This window comes from Microcaecilia unicolor, chromosome 1 (assembly GCF_901765095.1).
Source record: "Microcaecilia unicolor chromosome 1, aMicUni1.1, whole genome shotgun sequence".
In the NCBI taxonomy this organism is placed as follows: Eukaryota; Metazoa; Chordata; class Amphibia; order Gymnophiona; family Siphonopidae; genus Microcaecilia; species Microcaecilia unicolor.
Window position 1 is genome coordinate 626,533,719 of NC_044031.1, and position 21,991 is coordinate 626,555,709.

The 21,991-nt window shown below is 42.7% G+C and overlaps 1 protein-coding gene across 1 annotated transcript in view; it reads left to right on the plus strand.

Moving 5' to 3' along the window:
- The window catches only part of LOC115460489 (speriolin-like protein), a gene marked incomplete at its 5' end in the record, with an annotated part of 130,355 nt that extends 114,547 nt beyond the window's left edge, over positions 1 to 15,808 (plus strand). Inside the window, one exon of the mRNA XM_030190254.1 lies at positions 15,476 to 15,808. Within this exon, the coding sequence (XP_030046114.1) occupies positions 15,476 to 15,808 (333 nt within the window). The remainder of the gene's footprint in view (positions 1 to 15,475) is intronic.
- Between the last annotated feature and the right edge of the window lie 6,183 nt (positions 15,809 to 21,991).

Below are 21,991 nucleotides of genomic sequence, written 5' to 3' on the forward strand. Positions count from 1 at the left end.
CTCTTTCAGCCTTGTTTTTCAATGCTTAGCATCTAGCTTAACTGTGCTTATGTTGCTTCTTATTTCGTTCATTTGGATCCTTTTGCCATTCTTTGAAGGATGTTCTTTTAACCTCTTTCACTTCACCTTTTAACCATGCTGACTGTCATTTCATCTTCTTTCCATCTTTGTTAACATGTGGAATACATCTGATCTGGGCTTCCATAATGATATTTTTAAACAACACTCAAATCCTAATGGCTTGATTCTTGTTCATTGCTACAATATCAATCCATACAGTAAAGAAAAAAAATCACATACAAAACTGTGTCAGCTCTTCTATGAATTTATAATAGCGTTGGAGGAAAAGACTTCAGAAGCTCTCTGGCGTAACAGCTTCAAACTCAACTGGATATAAATTCTGTTAGTGAGCCACCTCTTCACTAGTCACAAAAACCTACTTGCTATTAATGTCTATTTTATAATTATTTTCAGTGCTTATATATTTCCCATGCATTAACGTTTCATATTCCACATTGATATATCTTATAAAACTTTAGAAGATGGGTAACCCAGCTTTCACTTGCTAATAGCTCAACAAAGAGCTGCTGTTTCGTGACTTGCTTCTTCGGAAGGACTAAAAATAATTTTAAAATAGACATTAATAGCAATGAGTTTTTTTCTGAGTAGTGACAAAGCGGCTCACCAAGCTTCTCATTTTCCCCCCCAAACCCACCTCCCCGCTCCCCCCGTTTTCTATTTCTGTTGATGGCTCTCTCATTCTCCCTGTCTCCTCAGCTCGAAACCTTGGGGTCATCTTTGACTCTTCTCTCTCCTTCTCTGCTCATATCCAGCAGACCGCCAAGACCTGTCGTTTCTTTCTTTACAACATCCGTAAAATCCGCCCCTTTCTTTCCGAGCACTCTACCAAAACCCTCATCCACACCCTTGTCACCTCTCGTTTAGACTACTGCAATCTGCTTCTTGCTGGCCTCCCACTTAGTCACCTCTCCCCTCTCCAGTCAGTTCAAAACTCTGCTGCCCGTCTCATCTTCCGCCAGGGTCGCTTTACTCATACTACCCCTCTCCTCAAGACCCTTCACTGGCTCCCTATCCGTTTTCGCATCCTGTTCAAACTTCTTCTACTAACCTATAAATGTACTCACTCTGCTGCTCCCCAGTATCTCTCCACACTCGTCCTTCCCTACACCCCTTCCCGTGCACTCCGCTCCATGGATAAATCCTTCTTATCTGTTCCCTTCTCCACTACTGCCAACTCCAGACTTCGCGCCTTCTGTCTCGCTGCACCCTACGCCTGGAATAAACTTCCTGAGCCCCTACGTCTTGCCCCATCCTTGGCCACCTTTAAATCTAGACTGAAAACCCACCTCTTTGACATTGCTTTTGACTCGTAACCACTTGTAACCACTCGCCTCCACCTACCCTCCTCTCTTCCTTCCCGTTCACATTAATTGATTTGATTTGCTTACTTTATTTATTTTTTGTCTATTAGATTGTAAGCTCTTTGAGCAGGGACTGTCTTTCTTCTATGTTTGTACAGTGCTGCGTATGCCTTGTAGCGCTATAGAAATGCTAAATAGTAGTAGTAGTAGTAGTAGTAGAATTTATATCCAGTTCAGTTTGAAGCTGTTAAGCCAGAGAACTTGTGAAGTCTTTTCCTCCAAAGCTATTATAAATTCATGGAAGAACTGATACAGTTTTGTATGTGATTTTTCTTGGTCACTGTACGGATTGATATTTTTAAACAATGTCCACACCTGATATAAAGTCCTAACCTTTGTGGCAGATCCTTTTAGCTTCGTTTTAACCATTTCCCTCATTTTGTCTTGGTCACCCTGTCAAAAATTAAATGTTGCTACTGTAGATTTCTTTAGTGACTTCACTCTGGATATCAGCTTAATTTGATTATGTTATGATCACTGTTTCCCAGCGTATCCAACACTGTTACTTCTTGTACCATGCCCTGCATTCCACTAAGGACTAGATCTAAAATACCTCCTCCTCTTGTCCGTTCTTGAACCAGTTGCTCCAAAGAAGCAGTCATTTATTACATCTAAGAATTTTATCTCCCTAGCACTCCCTGATGTAGCATTCAATACTGGGGTAATTGAAATCACCCGTTATTATACTGTTGCCTGATTTTTCAGTTTTCCTAATTCCTGTAAACACTTCTTCATCTGTCTGTTCATTCTGTCCCGGTGGATGGTAGTACAACCCTATAATAATACTCCTTCCCTTCATACATAGAATTTCTATCCAGAAGGATTCCACGCTGCTGTTTCGTGTAGAATATTTATTTTGTTTGACTCAATTTCCTCTTTAATATATAGGTCAACTAATTTGTACCTTGCTAACACAGTGTCCCATTGATTGTCCTCCTTCTACCAGGTCTCTGAGATGCCTATATCTACCTCTAGTGCTATATACTCCAATTTTCCCATCTTATTTTTTAGGCTTCTAGCATTTGTATATAAACACTTCAAATTGTGTTATTTCATTGCATCTACAAACTGCTTTGACTTTGATGGGGATAATTTGCATCCTTTACTCTGTTCTCCCATTAAACACTCCTGGCTTTCTTTCACCATTATTGAAACCTCTCTATGGGGATTCCCTAAAGATCCTGTTTCAATAGTATCCTTCAAAGATACTCCACAATGAACCATGCACTCCTGAGTGACTGTCTGCTTTCCTCCCCATTTTAGTTTAAAAGCTGCTCCATCTCCTTATTTTAAATGTTAGTGCCACCAGCCTGGTTCCTTTCCTTATGCACCCAAGCATCTTTCTAGCTTTTGCTGTCACCTTTTCTACCTGTTTGGCCACCTTAAGATCATCACATATGATCACCCCCAAGTCCTGCTCCTCTTTTGTGCAAAAAAGTTCTTTGCTCCCTAAACTGTACCTTTCCCTTGGGTTTTTGCAGCCCAAGTGCATGGCCCTGCATTTTTTAGCATTAAATCTAAATACCGGACCATTCCTCTATGAAAGTGTGAGAACCAGTTTGGCTGGTTATGCTTCATAGAGCTTGAAGCTAGGTATTACATTGTTAATGGGGGGGGGGGGGGGGGGGGGGAGGGAATACCATGGATTTTTGTACTTTGTGTACGGTTCTCCCACTGAGTCTGGAACAGGATGTTTCTTTTGGACATTGGATTGAGTTGGGTGGTTGGGAGGGATGTTTGAGATTTATCTGTATTATTGAAAAATTACCATATTCTTGCTGTTGTTGGGCATTGTTTCACTATTAATAAAAATAACTACTCAACAAGAAAAGAGTTTTGACAGGTTCCTAGAGGAAAGGTTGGGAGTGGTCCCAGAGGACTGGAGAAGAGCAGATTGGTTTGAATTTATTAATTTTATATACTGCTTTCTACCAATGTGTCAAAGTGTTTTACAATCATAATAAAATCTTATAAACAAACAGTATGGTTTAAAGAAAATCTACAATACATCAAATAAAATACTTACAAAACCTCCAGGTCTTTAAAGCTTACAAAATGCATAATATGAATGAGCATTTTGAAGTTCCTCAGGCAGAGAATTCCAGAGGAGGGGGCCAGCATATGAAAATATATGCTTTCTAGTGGCTGAAAGTTTAATAATACCAAGACCCGGGAGTTGCAAAAGATTTTTTTGAGAAGAGTGAAATTCCCGTAAATAAGTATAATTAGACAGCTTATCACAAAAGTAAGCTGGATGTGCCAGATAAACTGATTTATAAACCAAGCACAACATCTTAAAACTGATGCATGCTTCAACAGGCAGGCAATGTAATTGACGAAGCACTGGCGTAATGTGGTCTGATTTCTTGGGCCCTGTTATTAGAAGTGCAGCTGTACTTTGCACCAGTTGCAACTGGATTTACTCCACAAAAGTGGAAGTAAGGAAGAGGTTGGGAACTGCAGGCCAGTAACTTTGACTTCTGTTGTAAGTAAATTAATGAAAATGCTTTTAAAACAGAGAATAGTGAAGTTTTTGGAATTCAGTAGATTACAAGACCCGAGGCAACATGGTTTCACTAAAGGCAGGTCTTGTCAGACAAATCTGAATAATTTCTTTGACTGGGTCACCAGATAGTTAGATCAAGGGAAAGCACTAGATGTGATGTATTTAGATTTTAGCAAAGCCTTTGACACGGTTCCGCATAGATGACTAATAAAAAAACTGAGCGCCCTTGGTATGGGCACTAAAGTGACTGACTGGGTTAGGAACTAGTTGAGTGGAAGGTGACAGAGGGAAGTGGTAAATAGAACTCATTCTGAGGAAAAGCATATTACCAGTGGTGTGCCACAAGGTTTGGTTCTTGGGCCGGTTCTTTTTAACATTTTTGTAAGCGATATTGCTGAAGGGATGTATAGTAAGGTTTGCCTGTTTGTGTATGATACCAAAATCTGCAGTAGGGTAGACACCCCCTAATGCTAGAGGAATGGTCTGGAATTTGGCAGATAAAATGTAATGTTAAAAAATGCAGGGCCATGCATTTGGGCTGCAAAAACCTGAGGGAATGGTCCGGTATAGGGGGTGAAGAACCTTTGTGCACAAAAGAGGCGTGGGACTTGGGTGTGATCATGTGTGATGATCTTAAAGTAGCCAAACAGGTAGAAAAGTTGACGGCAAAAGCTAGAAGGATGCTTGGGTGCATAGGGAGAGGAATGGCCAGTAGGAAAAAGGAGGAGATGATACCCTTGTATAAGACTCTGGTGAGACCTCATTTGCAATATTGTGTACAATTCTGGAGACCACGCCTTCAAAAAGATAAAGAGGATGGAGTTAGTCTAGAGGGCAGCTACTAAAATGGTCAGTGATCTTCGTCATAAAGTGTATGGGGACAGACTTAAAGATCTCAATAAGTATACTTTGGAAGAAAGGCGGGAGAGGGGATATTGGATTTATGATAGAGACATTTAAATACCTAAATGCACAGAAGATGAGTCTCTTTCAATAGAAAGAAGGCTCTGGAACAAGGGGGCATAGGATGAAGTTGAAAGGGGATAGACTCAGAAGTAACCTGAGGACATAGTTCTTAATGGAAAGTGTGGTAAATTTGTTGAATGGCCACCTGCTGGAAGTGGTGGAGATGAAAACAGTATCTGAATTCAAGACAGCTTGGGACAAGTACATAGGATCTCTAAGGGAGTGACAGGAAGAGTAGATGGCATGGATGGCCAGGATGAACAGACGAATGCAGAAATGTTAAAGGAAATTAGGGACGCAAACAAACTGGGAAACACAATAATAATGGGTGATTTCTATTACCCCGATATTGACTGGGTAAGGTAACATCGAGGCACGCTAAGGAGGTAAAATTCCTTGATGAAATCAAGGAAAGCTTTATGGAGCAGCTGGTACAGGAGCCAATGAGAGAAGGAAAAATTCTAGACCTAGCGCATGATCTGGTGTGGCGGGACGTAATGGTGCTGGGGCCGCTTGATAACAGTGATCATAATATGATCAGATTTGATATTAGCTTTGAAGTAAGTATACATAGGAAATCAAATATGTTAGCGTTTAACTTTAAAAAAGAGACTATGATAAAATGAGAAGAACGGTGAAAAAAAACATAGAGGAGCAGCTGCGAGGGTCAAAAATTGACATCAGGCGTAGATGCTGTTCAAAAACACCATCCTGGAAGCCCAGGCCAAATATATTCCGCGAATTAAAAAAGGAGGACAGAAGACCAAATGACAGCCGGCGTGGTTAAAAAGTGAGGTGAAGGAAGCTATTAGAGCTAAAAGAAAATCCTTCAGAAAATGGAAGAAGGAACCAACTAAAAATAATAAGAAACAGCATAAAGAATGTCAAGTCAAATGCAAAGCGCTGATAAGGAAGGCTAAGAGGGACTTCGAAAAAAAGATTGCGTTGGAGGCAAAAACACATAGTAAAATTTTTTTTTAGGTATATTAAAAGCAGGAAGCCGGCAAAAGAATCGGTTGGACCGCTAGATGACCGAGAAGTAAAAGGGGCGATCAGGGAAGACAAAGCCGTAGCGGAGAGATTAAATGAATTCTTTGCTTTGGTCTTCACCCAGGAAGATTTGGGTGGGATACCGGTGCCAGAAATGGTATTTGAAGCTGACGAGTCATTGAAACTTAATGAATTCTCTGTAAACCTGGAGGATGTAATAGGGCAGTTTTACAAACTGGAAAGTAGCAAGTCTCCTGGACCAGATGGTATTCATCCCAGAGTACTGATAGAACTGAAAAATGAGTTTGCGGAGCTATTGTTAGTAATATGTAATTTATCCTTAAAATCGAGCGTGGTACCGGAAGATTGGAGGGTGGCCAATGTAACGCCAATTTTTTAAAAAGTTTCAGAGGAGATCCAGGAAATTATAGACCGGTGAGTCTGACGTCGGTGCCGGGCAAAACGGTAGAGACTATTATTAAGAACAAAATTACAGAGCATATTCAAAAGCTTGGATTAATGAGACAATCCAGCTCATAATCGAAAGTGATCGCCGGCCATTTCCCGACACAAATCGGGAGATGGCCGGCGATCTCAGAAAAGCGGCGAAATCGGTATAATCGAAAGCTGCTTTTTTTGACAGCATCGCCGCTTTCCCGTCACCTCGCCGGCGAAAGTTCAAAGGGGCCTGTTGGCGGCGAAGCGAAGGCAGAACATGGGCAGGTATGGGCGTGGCTACCAGATAGCCGGCTTTCGCCAATAATGGGAAAAAAAATACGGTGTTAAGCAGTATTTTGCCGGGTTTACTTGGTCCTTTTATTTTCACCACCAAGCCTCAAAAAGGTGCCCAAACTGACCACATGACCACCGGAAGGAAGCAAAGATGACCTCCCTGTACTCCCCCAGTGGTCACTAACCCCCTCCCACCAAAAAAACCCCACTTTAAACACTTTTTTTCCAACCTGTATGCCAGCCTCAAATGCCGTACCCACCTCCATGACAGCAGAATGTGTTCTGTCCTCCGACAGCCTTTTCCTGCTTGTGATGTGGCTCTGGGGTGAGTGTGACACGTTTTCTGTTATTTGCACTGCAGAGTCACATCAGCGATGCATTGTGGTGGGTGTAGGTATTGGTAGTTGGTAGGCTCTACTCCCCTGGTGCTTTCCCCCTGCTTACAGGGTCAGAGTGTGCCCTGTTTTGTTTCCTGTTGTAGTCCATGCAGTAGTGGCCATTTTTGTAAGCCGGTTTTAGTTCCCTTTCCTGTGTTACCCACGTTAGAGAACGTAGTTCTTACCTTGAATGGTGCTGAAAGAGGGCATTGTACACCATTGTGCCAGCTCTGACCTACTGCTAATCTTAGTACCGGGGACTCTTTGCCAGTGGGGCACAACCTCTGATCTGCAGTTAACTGTGAGTAAACATGCTTATTCAAATAAAGGACTTTTTCAAAGAGATTAGTCTTCAGGTGTGAACTGGTGTGCCAAAGTTATACAACAGCAATAAGTCCTAGAGGCTGTATGCAGGTCCCTGGAACAGTTTTAGTGGGTGCAGGACATTTGTGGGTAGTGGGTTTGGGGGGGGGGGGGTTGAGGGGCTCAGCTCCCAAAGTAAGGGAGCTACTGTATGCACGTGGGAGCTTTTCTGAAGTCCACCGCAGTGACCTCTAGGGAGCCCGGTTGGTGTCCTGCCATGTCAGGGGGGCCAGTGCACTAAAAATGCTGGCTCCTCCCACGGCCAAATGCCTTGGATTTGGCCGGGGTTTGAGATGGCCGACATAACTTTCCATTATCACTAAAAAACGAAGCTGCCCATCTCAAACCCTGGCCAAATCCAAGGCATTTGGCTGGCCGGAACCGTATTATCGAAACAAAAGATGGCCGGCCATCTTTTTCAAAAATACGGGTCTGGCCAGCTGTATGCGGCACCGCCAAAATACATCACCGGCCATGTATTTCGCTGGCGCCGTTCGATTATTCCCCTCCACGTCAACATGGATTTAGTGAAGGGAAATCTTGCCTCACCAATCTACTACATTTCAGAAGGCGTTTGGCAAAGTACCTCATGAAAGACTCCAGAGGAAATTGGAGAGCCATGGGATAGGAGGTAGTATTCTATTGTGCATTAAAAACTGGTTAAAAGATAGAAAACAGAGAGTAGGGTTAAATGGTCAGTATTCTCAGTGGAGAAGGGTAGTTAGTGGGGTACCCCAGGGGTCTGTGCTGGGACCGCTGCTTTTTAACATATTTATAAATGACCTAGAGATGGGAGTAACTAGTGAGATAATTAAATTTGCTGATGACACAAAGTTATTCAAAGTCGTTAAATCGCGGGAGGATTGTGAAAAATTACAAGAGGTCCTTACGAGACTGGGAGACTGGGCATCTAAATGGCAGATGACGTTTAATGTGAGCAAGTGCAAAGTGATGCATGTGGGAAAGAGGAAACCGAATTATAGCTACGTCATGCAAGGTTCCACATTAGGAGTCACCGACCAAGAAAGGGATCTAGGTGTCGTCGTCGATGATATGTTGAAACTTTCTGCTCAGTGTGCTGCTGCGGCTAAGAAAGCAAATAGAATGTTAGGTATTATTAGGAAAGGAATGGAAAACTAAAATGAGAATGTTATAATGCCTTTCGAATATTGTGTTTAATTCTGATCGCCGCATCTCAAAAAATATAATAGTGGAATTAGAAAAGGTACAGAGAAGGGCGACGGAAATGATAAAGGGGATGATACAACTTCCCTATGAGGAAAGCTAAAGTGGCTAGGGCTCTTCAGCTTGGAGAAAAGGCGGCTGAGGGGAGATATGATAGAGGTCTATAAAATAATGAGTGGAGTTGAACGGGTAGATGTGAAGTGTCTGTTTACGCTTTCCAAAAATACTAGGACTAGGGTGCATGCGATGAAGCTAGACTGTAGTAAATTTAAAATGAATCGGAGAACATTTTTCTTCACTCAACGTGTAATTAAACTCTGGAATTCATTGCCAGAGAATGTGGTAAAGGCGGTTAACTTAGCGGAGTTTAAAAAAGGGTTAGACAGCTTCCTAAAAGAAAAGTCCATTATTAAATGGACTTGGGGAAAATCCACTATTTCTGGGATAAGCAGTATAAAATGTTTTGTACTTTTTGGGGATCTTGCCAGGTATTTGTGACCTGGATTGGCCAGTGTTGGAAACAGGATACTGGGCTTGATGGACCTTTGGTCTTTCCCAGTATGGCAATACTTATGTATAAAAATGCTACAGCTATGAGCCTTGGTCCCCTGCCTAGACTTTGGTTCAGGCTCTGAAATGAGAGAAAAACTTACAGGCCTGTGTGACTCTTGCTTGAACTCCCAGTGTTGGAGAACAACAGGAAACACAAGGGTGAGGGTCCAAAGGACAGAGTGACATTGTGGTCAGCAACATTGGGAGAAAGAAAAGGTATAGCTAGATGTAGGGTCTTGCTTAAGATTTGTGGTCAAGCGAGCTAAAGACAGGTATTACAAATCCCAATTTCTTCCTTTGAAGAATCATATACCTATAGAAAATGTTACTACCATGTTACTCTGTGATAGAAGCCTTAACTGTTGCCCTCATCCTATTCTTAGCTACATCATTGGCAATCTTGAACACAAAGACTCCCCTTAATAATATCTCTCATACTTATACTTACCGCCCACCTCCCTGGTGCTCAGAAAGATCGTTTGGCCATGACGGGTAAGGAGGACTAATTGTCCCAACCTAAGACAGCCTTCGGTCAGGGTACTAGTCTTATTGTTCTGAGGTATGAACATAAGGCCTAGATGATTGACTTGGCCTACTATAAGTTGTCAAACCACATATTGTTGGAGCCCTTTCCTAAAGGCCTTCAAAGTGGGGAGATGTATAAAAATGCTACAGCTATGAGCCTTGGTCCCCTGCCTAGACTTTGGTTCAGGCTCTGAAATGAGGGAAAAACTTACAGGCCTGTGTGACTCTTGCTTGAACTCCCAGTGTTGGAGAACAACAGGAAACACAAGGGTGGGAGTCCAAAGGACAGAGTGACATTGTGGTCAGCAACATTGCGAGAAAGGAAAGGTATAGCTAGATGTAGGGTCTTGCTTAAGATTTGTGGTCAAGCGAGCTAAAGACGAAAACATGTTTACAAGATAAAGGCTACTCATTATCATTAGCCAATCAGTGGTAACCATGACATTAGCATGGATCCAATTAGGTATATCTACTGTCATATCACCCATATCCTAAGTGCACCTATAAAAAGCAGTGTATTTCCTGGTTTAAGCGAGAGAGAAGGGTTGCCACTCTCTCCAAGGGAAACCAATGTGACCAGCAGAATTAACAAATGACCTAATTGCTTTCCCATGTAAAACCAAAAGAAACTATAAAAGACTAAGATTCAGATAGCACCTGTTTGCAGCTGGATTATTATATTCCTATAACTAATTGATTGTACATGCCTGTTGTCAATCACTGATTTGACTTGTATCTTGGCAAATAAACTCCTCATCCCAAATGATGTTCTATGGGCTTCACTTAATGATCAAAGGCTGTAAGTATAGATGCTTCTGCTCTATCAGGCTCTCTTTCGCTGCATTGTATAACCTGTAGCCTAAATCCAGTTTGCATTAGGCTGGTATCTTTTCCTTGCCAGTGCTGAGAGGCAGACTAATGTCTCTCTCAGTGACAATTCCTTTTAGAACTTCACAACTTCTTGATTACCCCAGTACTAATGCTATTTAGAGATGGAGTCAGATTTGAGGTCACTCCAGCCTTCTTGGGGGGGGGGGGGGGGGGGTTCTCTCTGCCACTGGACAGCTGAGCTCCAGTACCAGACAGAACCTAAGGGGGTCTCTGAACCCCAAAACAAAACAATAGGCCGTATGGTCTTTATCTGCCAACATTTTTTTTGTTTCTGTTAAGAAAGGGTTATAGCCACTAGTTATCTCTGAAATCGGTAGCTTGTTATTCTTCAGGATTCTGCCAGGTACCTGTGACCTGAATTGGCCATTGTTGGATACTGAGCTAGATGGACCATCGGTCTGACCCTGTGTGGTTATTCTTATGTCCTGATTGGACAATTTGAAATGTTTAGGTGTGTACTTTTTATAGTGTCACTGATTTGGCAGAAATCACACTGTTTCTTTACTTCTCCCTCTACTCCAAGTGCACAGCATCTTGCGCTGCTCACATTTTCATATGGGACCTATTTAATAACAGGCCGTTTTCATGAAAATCGGCGTTCCACATGTCAAAAAGTCTATAAAAGTACCCCCCTTTTGTATTTTAAGTACATAAATGCACTCTTGTATAATTAGGTCCTGCCCAAAAATCCTCACATTTTTATAAAACTGTTTTGTTTCAGGTGAAATATTGTTAATAGGGGGCACTCTTTTTCCAAAGAGTGCTTACTGTCAGGTGAATTTTCGAAAGAGAAGGGCACCCATCTTCCAACACAAATCGGGAGAGGGGCATCCTTCTCGCAAGGTCACCCAAATCGGCATAATCAAAAGCCAATTTTGGGCGCCGTCAACTGCTTTCCGTCGCGGGGACGACCAAAGTTCATGGGGGAGTGTCAGCACCGCACTGAAGGCGGGTCTGGGGCGTGATTAAGAGATGGGCGCCCTTGGCTGATAATGGAAAAAAGAAGGGTGTCCCTGACGAGCATTTGGCCGACTTTACTTGGTCCATTTTTTTTCACAACCAAGCCTCGAAAAGGTGGCCGAACTGACCAGATGACCACCGGAGGGAATCGGGGATCACCTCCCCTTACTCTACCAGTGGTCACCAACCCCCTCCCACCCTAAAAATAAAACTTAAAAAAACATTTTTTGCCAGCCTCTATGCTAGCCTCAAATGTCAAACCCAGCTCCATCACAGCAGTATGCAGGTCCCTGGAGCAGTTTTTAGTGGGTGCAGTGTACTTCAGGCAGGCGGACCCAGGCCCATCCCCCCCCCCCCCCCCCCACCTGTTACACTTGTGGTGGTAAATGTTGAGCCCTCCAACCCCCCCCAAAACCCACTGTACCCACATGTAGGTGCCCCCCTTCACCCATAAGGGCTATGGCAGTGGTGTACAGTTGTGGGGAGGGGGTTTGGGGGGGGGCTCAGCACACAAGGGAAGGGAGCTATGGACTTGGGAGCAATTTGTGAAGTCCACTGCTGTGCCTCCTAGGGTGTCCGGTTGGTGTCCTGGCATGTCAGGGTGACCAGTGCACTATGAATGCTGGCTCCTCCCACAACCAAATGCCTTGGATTTGGTCGTTTTTGAGATGGGTGTCCTCGGTTTCCGTTATCGGCGAAAACCGAGGTCGCTCATCTCTAAGGTCGGCGATCTCAACATTTAAGTCGACCATCTCTAAGGTCGACCTAAATGTTAAGATTTGGGCGTCCCCGACCGTATTATCGAAATGAAAGATGGACGCCCATCTTGTTTCGATAATACGGTTTTCCCCGCCCCTTTTTTGGGACGTCCTTAGAGATGGGCGCCCTTAGAGATAGTCGTCCCCGTTCGATTATGCCCTTCCCACATGACATTTCAGCCTTGAAACTAGTTTCTTTTTCAGGTTCTATGGATCCTATATTTGGTATGTTGGCCCATTCTCCCCGAGAAGTAACCAGCATGGAATTGTGGTGATCGATGGCCAAAATCTTTATCTGGCTGGCTGTCACAATTGTGTCAATTCTCTGGGAAATCGGTGGTCAAAGCAACTATAAGCTGGTGATCACCGTGGGGAGCTCCTGGAACATTCTGGAAAGGTTGAAGCTTTGGAAAGTGTTAACACTTAATTTCTGACGTTATTGCTTCAGAAAACAAGCTCGAGAGCACTGAAAACCAGTTACGCTGTAATTTGCACTTTTATAATTTCCTTATTGCTATTACGATTTCTGCTGTAGAAATGTTCAAACTGTAAATAGTTAATATGTTACATTGGACTCCAACTCTGTTCTGCAAATATATAAAGTTTATTATGTTCTAACTGATGTAAAAAAAAAGTGTTGCAGGTGTGGGACTTGGAGATCTTTAGAGGCAAATTTGATGGTATCATTCAAAACTTCAATACAAGAGACATCCTTGCGAGGTTCTATATTAGCTACCTTTACCAGTTTGTCTGAAAAGAATATGGTGTTAAGTTCTTTCTTTAGCAACTGGTTAACTTCACGGAGATTTGATGTATCTATTTCCTTATGTTTCTCGAAGGACACAAGCAGTCTAAAAAGATTGAAATCCAGAGCACTGGCTCTGGTATGTCTTAATAACATAGTAAATGATAGCAGATAAGGACCGGAACAGTCCATCCAGTCTGCCCAACTGTCACACTCATTATCAAGTCATGATTAAACTAACAATGAATATGATATAAAATACTTGATGACTTGATAATGAGACTATACTTGTATTTATATTTATAGGATTTGGTTTAGATAGTGATGTATCTGTCTTTTCTTTTTCTTTTTCTTAATTCTTTAAGACTGTCCCGTCCTTTTTCTCTTGGATTATGTTTTGTAATCTTAGGTTATGGTGTAATTGTATTGTTTTGTTTGTCTGATTTACAAATGATTTGGCTTCATTTGTTCAAAATATGAAAAATTAAAAAAGACATTTCAGGTTTTTTCATGTCATTTCAGGAAAGAAACAACATGTGAAAAATTGACATTTTTCATGTCACTTCAAATTAAGGAAGTATGGAAAAAGTTGTATAAAACATACAATCCAGTGAAGTAGGGTGAAAGTCACTTTTGTTCAAACGAGTCCATTGTGACCACATTGCGGCTTGCATCTGCATCAGGGGGCACAAACACTTGTACTTGAAATGAATGTACACAGATGCCTTCCTGCTCAGTTAACCTAGGTCCCCTGTAGAAAGTTACCCTTCTGTGTGATTCTGTTTCTATGTTCCTATCAAGATATTTCTAAAAATGTTTTTAATCCCTATTAGTGCTGCTCTTTCTTTCCACAATCAGCTTAACCATTAGCAAATTAAATGGTACTTAGGGTGGCAGCTTCTAAGGGGAGGCAAAGAGCCGCTGCAGTCAAAGCAAAACTATAGACCCTAACAGTCATCAAACTCAAAGAACCATCAATGCATACCTTTACACACAGGGAGGGGGCAGCAAAGAGTCGCTACAGTCAAAGCAAAACAATGGACCCTGACAGTCACACAGTCAAAGAACCATCAATGCATACTTTTACCTGTAGGGAGGGTTCAGTAAAGAGCCACTACAATAAAAAAAACAAAAACAATAGACCCCGACGGTCACACACTCAAGGAACCATAAATGCATACTTTTACCCACAGGGAGGGGGCAGCAAAGAGCCTCTACAGTCAAAGCAGAATAATAGATCCTGACAATCACACACTCAAATAACCATCAGTGCATACTTTTACCCACAGGAAGGGGCAGCAAAGAACCACTGCAGTCAAAACAAAATAGACTCTGACAGTCACACATTCAAAGAACCATCAATGCATACTTTTACCCAGAGAGGGGGGCAGCAAAGATCTGCTGCAGTCAAAGGAAAACAATAGGCCCTGACAGTCGTCAAACTCAAAGAACCATCAATGCATACTTTTACCCACAGGGAGCGGGCAGCAATGCACCACTATAGTCAAAGCAAAACAATACATCCTCACAGTCATCAAACTCAAAGAACAATCAGAACCTGCTTTGTACCTGCAGGGAGGGAGGGTAATTTTCAAATAGCTCAGATAAATAGCCATTTTCCTGGGTAAGTGGGATTTTGAAATTGCCTTCATTACGTATCTAAATGCAACGGAAAATTTTAACATTTAAGTGTAATTTCCATCTGTGCATTTTTACAGAATTGCTCTGGGACTGGTAAAATTGGGATACACATGGTTATTGATCTTAATTATGGAAATCTCAATGGAACATAGGAGCATGAAAGATAATTGTAGGGAGGGGGGGCACAAGATTGAAGGTTCACCTAGGGCATCTAACAGCTTTATATTGGCCCCACTTCTTTCCCCTGCCTTGTGTTTTGCTATAGGGTATTGAGAGATTGGGGCTAGGAGCTCTGTGTTACTGACTAGTTGGGGCTGGGAACTCAGGATTTCAGATGAACTGGGGTTGCCAGCCCAGTGTTATCAACTGATCAGGGATGGGACTCAGGGTTACAGAGGCACTTTGGTTGAAACTCAAGGCTCAGGGCTGAGGGCTACTACTACTACTACTATTTAACATTTCTAGAGCGCTACAAAGTGTACGCAGCGCTGTACAAACACAAAAGAAAGACAGTCCCTGCTCAAAGAGCTTACAATCTAATAGACAAAAAGTAAAGCTCAGTGTTACCGACTGGTTGGGACTGGAAGGGTAGTGGGGGTTGAGGATTTATAGTCAGCCTGCAATCGGAAGCTCAAGTTTATAAACAGGCTGATTTGGGGGGCTGGGGATCACAATTTAGTGCTGGGTGTTCAGGCTGGGGCTGGGGGCTCAGGTACAGATTGGTTGCTGCTGAGGGCTCAGGGATAAAGATGGATTGGGTACAGAGGGGCTGGTGCTGGGAACACAGGCTGGTGCCTAGGCCTCATCTTGCTTCTGAATCTGACCCTTGTTTTCCTGTGCAGTTTTCTATTGACTGTCAGACGAACAAAGTGAACGAAAACAAGCGCTCCGAAATGCTGAAACGTTACTCAGATATCATGAATAAACTCTGCGAGTATGGCTATGACCCCAAGGTGCATCCACAGTTCTCCGAATATCTGGTGAACACATACGGTATTCTGAAAGAACGGCCGCAGCCTGGGAGCAATGAATTAAAATCCCTTATGGACCCCGAGACCCTGAAGAAAACAGCCAGTTCTGCAGTGCCCGCTGATGATCTGAAGGATGTCCTCGTTCTCCTGAGATGTCTGAAGCATTTGTCTAAGGAAGATGGAAAGCCTTTGTTTGTCTGGTAAAGCCCTTTTTCCCCAGAGCATGGCAGCCTTTACAAATAACCCATGGCAGTAGACTGCAATAAAGACCTCTGCATCTCCTCAGCCCTGTCTCTTTTACTGGGGGTACTGGGGGAGGCCTCAGTGGGCCTGCAGGTGCATAGCTGCTACAGTGTGTTACAGTGGTCTCTGCTGTGTAGCTGCAGTGCTGAAGTCCTCACAAAGGCCTCTGGTACACAATTTTAGTGGGAAACTTCCTAACAACTCTGAGCTCAATGGCTGCTCTATAGCTTTAAAACATATATGACATATGCTTAAGTTCATGAGAGTTTTTTCAGTGGCAGAAAAACCTATTAGGTGCTACTTGGAAAATACACATCTAACCTTAAACAGATGCTTAGGGGGTCAATTTCAGTCATGTAGTCAAAATATAATAATAAACAACCAGCGATAAGTAAGGAAAAAAGAAATCCAAGGAAAATGTTTCTTAAAAATCCATTGTATTTAACAAACATTTTCCTTGGATTTTATTTTCCTCATTCATTGCTAGTTTGCTTCACACATGTGAGGAATTTTTCTCCTTTTTTGTTGACTTGTCAACATGTAATATGAAATATCTAACTTAGATGGTTTCAAATCATGCTTTATTCAGTGGCATGGCATTTAATTTTAATTCTTTGCATTTAAGAATACAACAGAACATTTAAAGCAGAGTGCAAAGTTCTCGTATATACAGTACCACAGTGAACGTTAGCAGGAAATTTGAGAAATGAGATCATACTCCACATGCCCTGACTTAGGAGAGACGTTCATTCTTGTCATGGTACGCATAAAACTAACCTTTCTGGAGAACATGCCCCGATACAAATTTCATAAACACTAAAACATAACATAGTAAATGGCTGCAGATAAAGACCTGTACAGTCCATCCAGTCTGCCCAGCAAGATAAACTCATTTTACATGGTATGTGATACTTTATATGTATACCTGAGTTTGATTTGTCCTTGCCTTTCTCAGGGCACAGACCGTAGAAGTCTGCCCAGTACTATTCTTGTACTGTTCTGAAGCTAACATCGAAGCCCCTTAAAATTTACACTCCAGCCCATCCCTATCTATTCAGTCACGATCAGGGCGTAGACCGTAGAAGTCTGCCCTGCTCCCATTTTGTTTCCAATTACCGGCATAGCCACCCAATCTTTGCTAAGATTCCACAGAACCATTCCTTCTAAACAGGATTGCTTTGTGTTTATCCCACGCATGTTTGAATTCCATTACCGTTTTCATCTCCACCACCTCCCGCGGGAGGGTATTCCACATATCCACCACCCTCTCCATGAAAAAAATACGTCCTGACATCAGTGGTGTTCCTAGGGGGGCTGACACCCGGGCGGATCGCCGATGCGCCCCGCCCCCTGGGTGCAGCGCCCCCCCCGGAACAGCGCGACGCCCCCCACCAGCAAAACCTCACAATTCCCTGGTGAAAGAACCCCCCCCCAGGTGCATGCCACTGGGGAGGGGTGCCGCGCGCCTGCCGGCTCTTCGTTTTCATGCTCCCTCTGCCACGGAACAGGAAGTAACCTGTTCCGGGGCAAAGGGAGCATGAAAACGAAGAGCCAACAGGCGCGCAGCACCCCCCCCCAGCGGCGTGCACCCGGGGCGGACTGCCCCCACCACCACCCCCCCCTTGGTACGCCACTGCCTGACATTAGTCCTGAGTCTGCGCCCCTTCAACCTCAATTCATGTCCTCTAGTTCTACCTCCTTCCCGTCTCCGGAAAAGGTCCATTTGCGGATTAATACCTTTCAAATATTTGAACGTCTGTATCATATCACCCCTGTTTCTCCTTTCCTCCAAGATATACATGTTCAGGTCAGCAAGTCTCTCCTCATACGGTTTGCAACGCAAATCCCATACCATTTTTGTAGCTTTTCTTTGCACTGCTTCCAGCCTTTTTACATCTTTAGCAAGATACGGCCTCCAAAACTGAACACAAAACTGAAAATAAAACAAATGTTAAGCTTTACAGTCCCCCCCCCCCCCCCCCAGTTCCCATTCACTTCAATAAAAATTCTTTAAATAAAACAATTTTCAAACTACAACGCGTCATATACCAATTTTTAATTCCATGGGATTGAATTCCACACACCCATAAGATTTTATCTCTGGAATGGATACATGATGTGTTATGAGACATCATATCTTATAGTCTGCCAAAACTTGTTCAGTTCAAAGCAGGTCACAACAATAAAGAAGCCAATTACAATAACCAAAATAGAATAACCTAAATAATCACAAATAAATCAAATCTAAGAAGTCTGAAGCCCTCTCTGTGAGAAAAGAAATCTTTTCAGATTTTTCCTAAACAATAGATATTGTTGACAATCCAGCTTATAATCGAAAGTGATCGCCGGCCATTTCCCGACATAAATCAGGAGATGGCTGGCGATCTCGGAAAAGCGGCGAAATCGGTATAATCGAAAGCTGCGTTTTTGACAGCATCGCCGCTTTCCCGTTGCCTCGCCAGCAAAAGTTCAAAGGGGCATGTTGCCAACTAAGCGAAGGCGGGACATGGGCGGGTGTGGGCGTGGCTACCAGATGGCCGGCTTTCGCCGATAATGGAAAACAAACCCGGCGATAAGCAGTTTTCCCCGGGTTTACTTGGTCCTTTTATGTTCACGACCAAGCCTCAAAAAGGTGCCCCAACTGACCACCGGAGGGAATGGGGGATGACCTCCCCATACTCCCCCAGTGGTCACCAACCCCCTCCCACACTAAAAAAATAAAATGAAAAACTTTTTTGCCAGCCTGTATGCCAGCCTCAAATGCTGTACCCACCTCCATGACAGCAGAATGTGTTCTATCTTCCGACAGCCTTTCCCTGGTTGTGAGTGTGACACCTTTTCTGTTAGGTGCACTGCAGAGTCACATCAGCAATGCATTGTGGTGGGTGTAGGGTACTGGGCTGTACTCCCATGGTGCTTTTCCCCCTGCTAACTGGGTCAGAGTGTGCCCTGTTTTACTTCCGTTAGTCCATGAGGTAGTGGCCATGTTTGTAAGCCAGTTTTAGATCTCTTTCATGTGTTAGCCACGTTAGAGAACTTAGTTATTACCTTGAATGTGGCTGAAAGAGGGCATTGTACAGCATTCTGCCAGCTCTGACCTACTGCTAATCTCAGTACCAGGGAGACTCTTTGCCAGTGGGGCACAACCTCTGATCTGCAGTTAACTGTGAGTAAACGTGCTTATTCAAATAAAGGACTTTTTCAAAGAGATTAGTCTTCAGGTGTCAACTGGTGTGGCAAGCTTATACAGCAGCAACAAGTCCTGTCCCTGAAACACTTTTAGTGGGTACCGCAGTGCACTTAAGGCAGGCGGACCCATACCCATCCCCCCCTACCTGTAACACTTGTGCTGGTAATGGGAGCCCTCCAAAATCCACTGTACCCACATATCTAGGGTGCCCAGTTGGTGTCCTGCCATGTCAGGTGGACCAGTGCGCTACAAATGCTGGCTCCTCCCACCACCAAATGGCTTGGATTTCGCCAGGTAGGAGATCGCTGGTACTTTTTTCCATTATCACTGAAAAACAAACCCGGCCATCTCAAACCCGTCGAAATCCAAGCCATTTGGCTGGGCTAAACCGTATTATTGAAAAAAAATGGCCGGCCATCTTTTTCGATAATACGGTTCCGGTCAGCTGTAGCGCCGCCGCCACAATAGATCGCCGGCGACCTATTTGGCCGGCGACGTTCGATTACGCCCCTCAATGTCACAAAAATAGAGGTAACGAATTCCACATAGTAGCCATTTGATACTGAAGCAATAAAGAAAAATGTTTAACTGATTTTAAGGGGTCCTTTTACAAAGGTGCGCTGAAAAATGGCTTGCGGTAGTGTAGGCGTGGGTTTGGGGCACATGCCGATCCATTTTTTATTGCGCCTGTAAAAAAGACCTCTTTTTTTGCCGAAAATGGATGTGCGGAAAAATCAAAATTGCTGTGCATCCATTTTGGGTCTGAGATCTTACTGCCAGCCATTGACCTAGCGGTAAAGAATCAGGGTGGTGCTGACCTATATGCGTCAAATGCCACTTGGCATGTGTCCGTTACGTGCGCCAGAAAATAAAAAATATTTTTCAGACGTGCATAGCGGACGCGTGCCAAAATTTCAATTACTGCAAGGACCACGTGGTAACTACACGGTAACTCCAATTTGGGCATGTTTGGCACGCGTAGACACCTACGCGGCTTAGTAAAAGGACCCCTTAGTTTGGTGACAGTTGGAAATCGCAAGAAAAAATTATTCTGAGTGCTAGCTCTATGCAACAATGCCACTAGGTCTGTCATAGAACGTTGCCAGATAAAATTTTAAATGTTGTTACACTCATCCTAAAATAGATACAGTCCATAATTGGCAACCAATGTAATTTTAAATAATACCTCCTGAGTCATACCTTGAGAAAACAAAAATCAGTCTAACAGCCATATTTTGCATAAGATGTAAATGATTGACTAAAGTTTTAGAGCATCGAATCAAAATGAGATTACAATAATCGAATCTGAATAATATGCGTGACTGAACAAACACTCTAAAAGTTACTGTGGAAAAATATTTTTGATAGCTCTGAGTTTTTTAAGGACAAGATACATTTTTTTCAACATCAAAGGTACATGTTGTTGCATTGTTAGAAGATTATCCAATTCTATACCTAAAATGTTTGACTACAGAGCTAATGAAAATATATTCCCATCAACTAAAAAATGTGATGTATATCTCATACCTTCACTTGACTGTATCCAGAGAAACTTAGTTTTCTCCTTATTCAATTTCAAGTGGTGGATAGAGATCCAAGAATTTATTAATATCATACACAATTGAATACGAGACAAAGTTTCTACTCTGACAGAGAACATGGTAGGATTAGGAATATGGTAATATCATCTGCATAAATGAAGTACATAAATTTAGATTGATCTAACAACATGCCTAGTGATCTCATTAACAAATTAAAAGACACAGGGGAGAGTGGTGAACCCTGCGGAACACCACTTAGTGCCCTCCATTTGTCAGACAAAATTCCATCTTTCCTAACCATGTAGCATTGACTCATTAGAAAACCCTGTAGGCGGGCTAATGCCTTATCTTGAATTTCACATTGGAAACAATCCACCAGGTCAAAGGCACTAGAGAGGTCAAATTGTAAAAATGATAGCAAACTGATCCTTCCTCAAGAGATAATTTGCTCTAAAGTCAAACTGAGTAGCATAGAGAAGCTCATGATGAGTCAAATAATTAACTAATTGTTCAGTTACATGCTCTTCCATTATTTTGACAAATAAAGGGATGGAAGCTACAGGTCGATAATTACTGACCTCAGAAAGACTGGCTTTAGAATTCTTTGGAATTGGAGTAAGAACGATATCCCCTCCAAAAGAAGGAAATTCAACAAGTCTGTGTGGCTGAAAAGTAAAGTTAATCTTGCATACTATTAACCCCATCATAGCATACCTATTCATACCCATTCCAACACTGGCGTACCTAGGGTAGTTGACACCCGGGGCCGGTCATTTTTTAACACCCCCCCCCCCAAATCCAGTACTAGGCATACCGAGAATACAAAACATCAGGACCTATAGAGCGATTCTACCATACCATAAGCAGTAATTTCTATGAGTCACACAAGGAAAAGGAAAGCATCTTAAACACTACAGTGAGCACTAGAACATCAATTCACCTATTGTAAAACGAAACCAGACAGAATAATACAGATCGTCGATCCTGCACAGTCAATGCCAACTGAAAGCCATGTCTTTTTCACAAACACAGATACACCCTAATCCACTATAGAATAAGTAGTAATATTTAAACTTTCTATTTAGACAAAAATTAAACTGAACCCCCAAGATGCCAGACTCTGCATACAATGCAACACCACAGAAACAGAAACTGTCCCCTAGTACTGTGCAAAATATAAAGACAGCAGATGTAAATTTGAAAAAACTAACAAATACCAATCACCACTTTACAAATTAACAAATAGAAATAAAACAAATATCATCATTTTATTGGACTAATACATTTAGCTTTCAGAGACCAAAATCTCCTTCCTCAGGTCAATACAGTATAGTGCTGTTACATTATCCTATCCTGACCTGAGGAAGGGGGTTTTGTTCTCTGAAAGTTGTCAAAATGTATTAAAATTAGTCC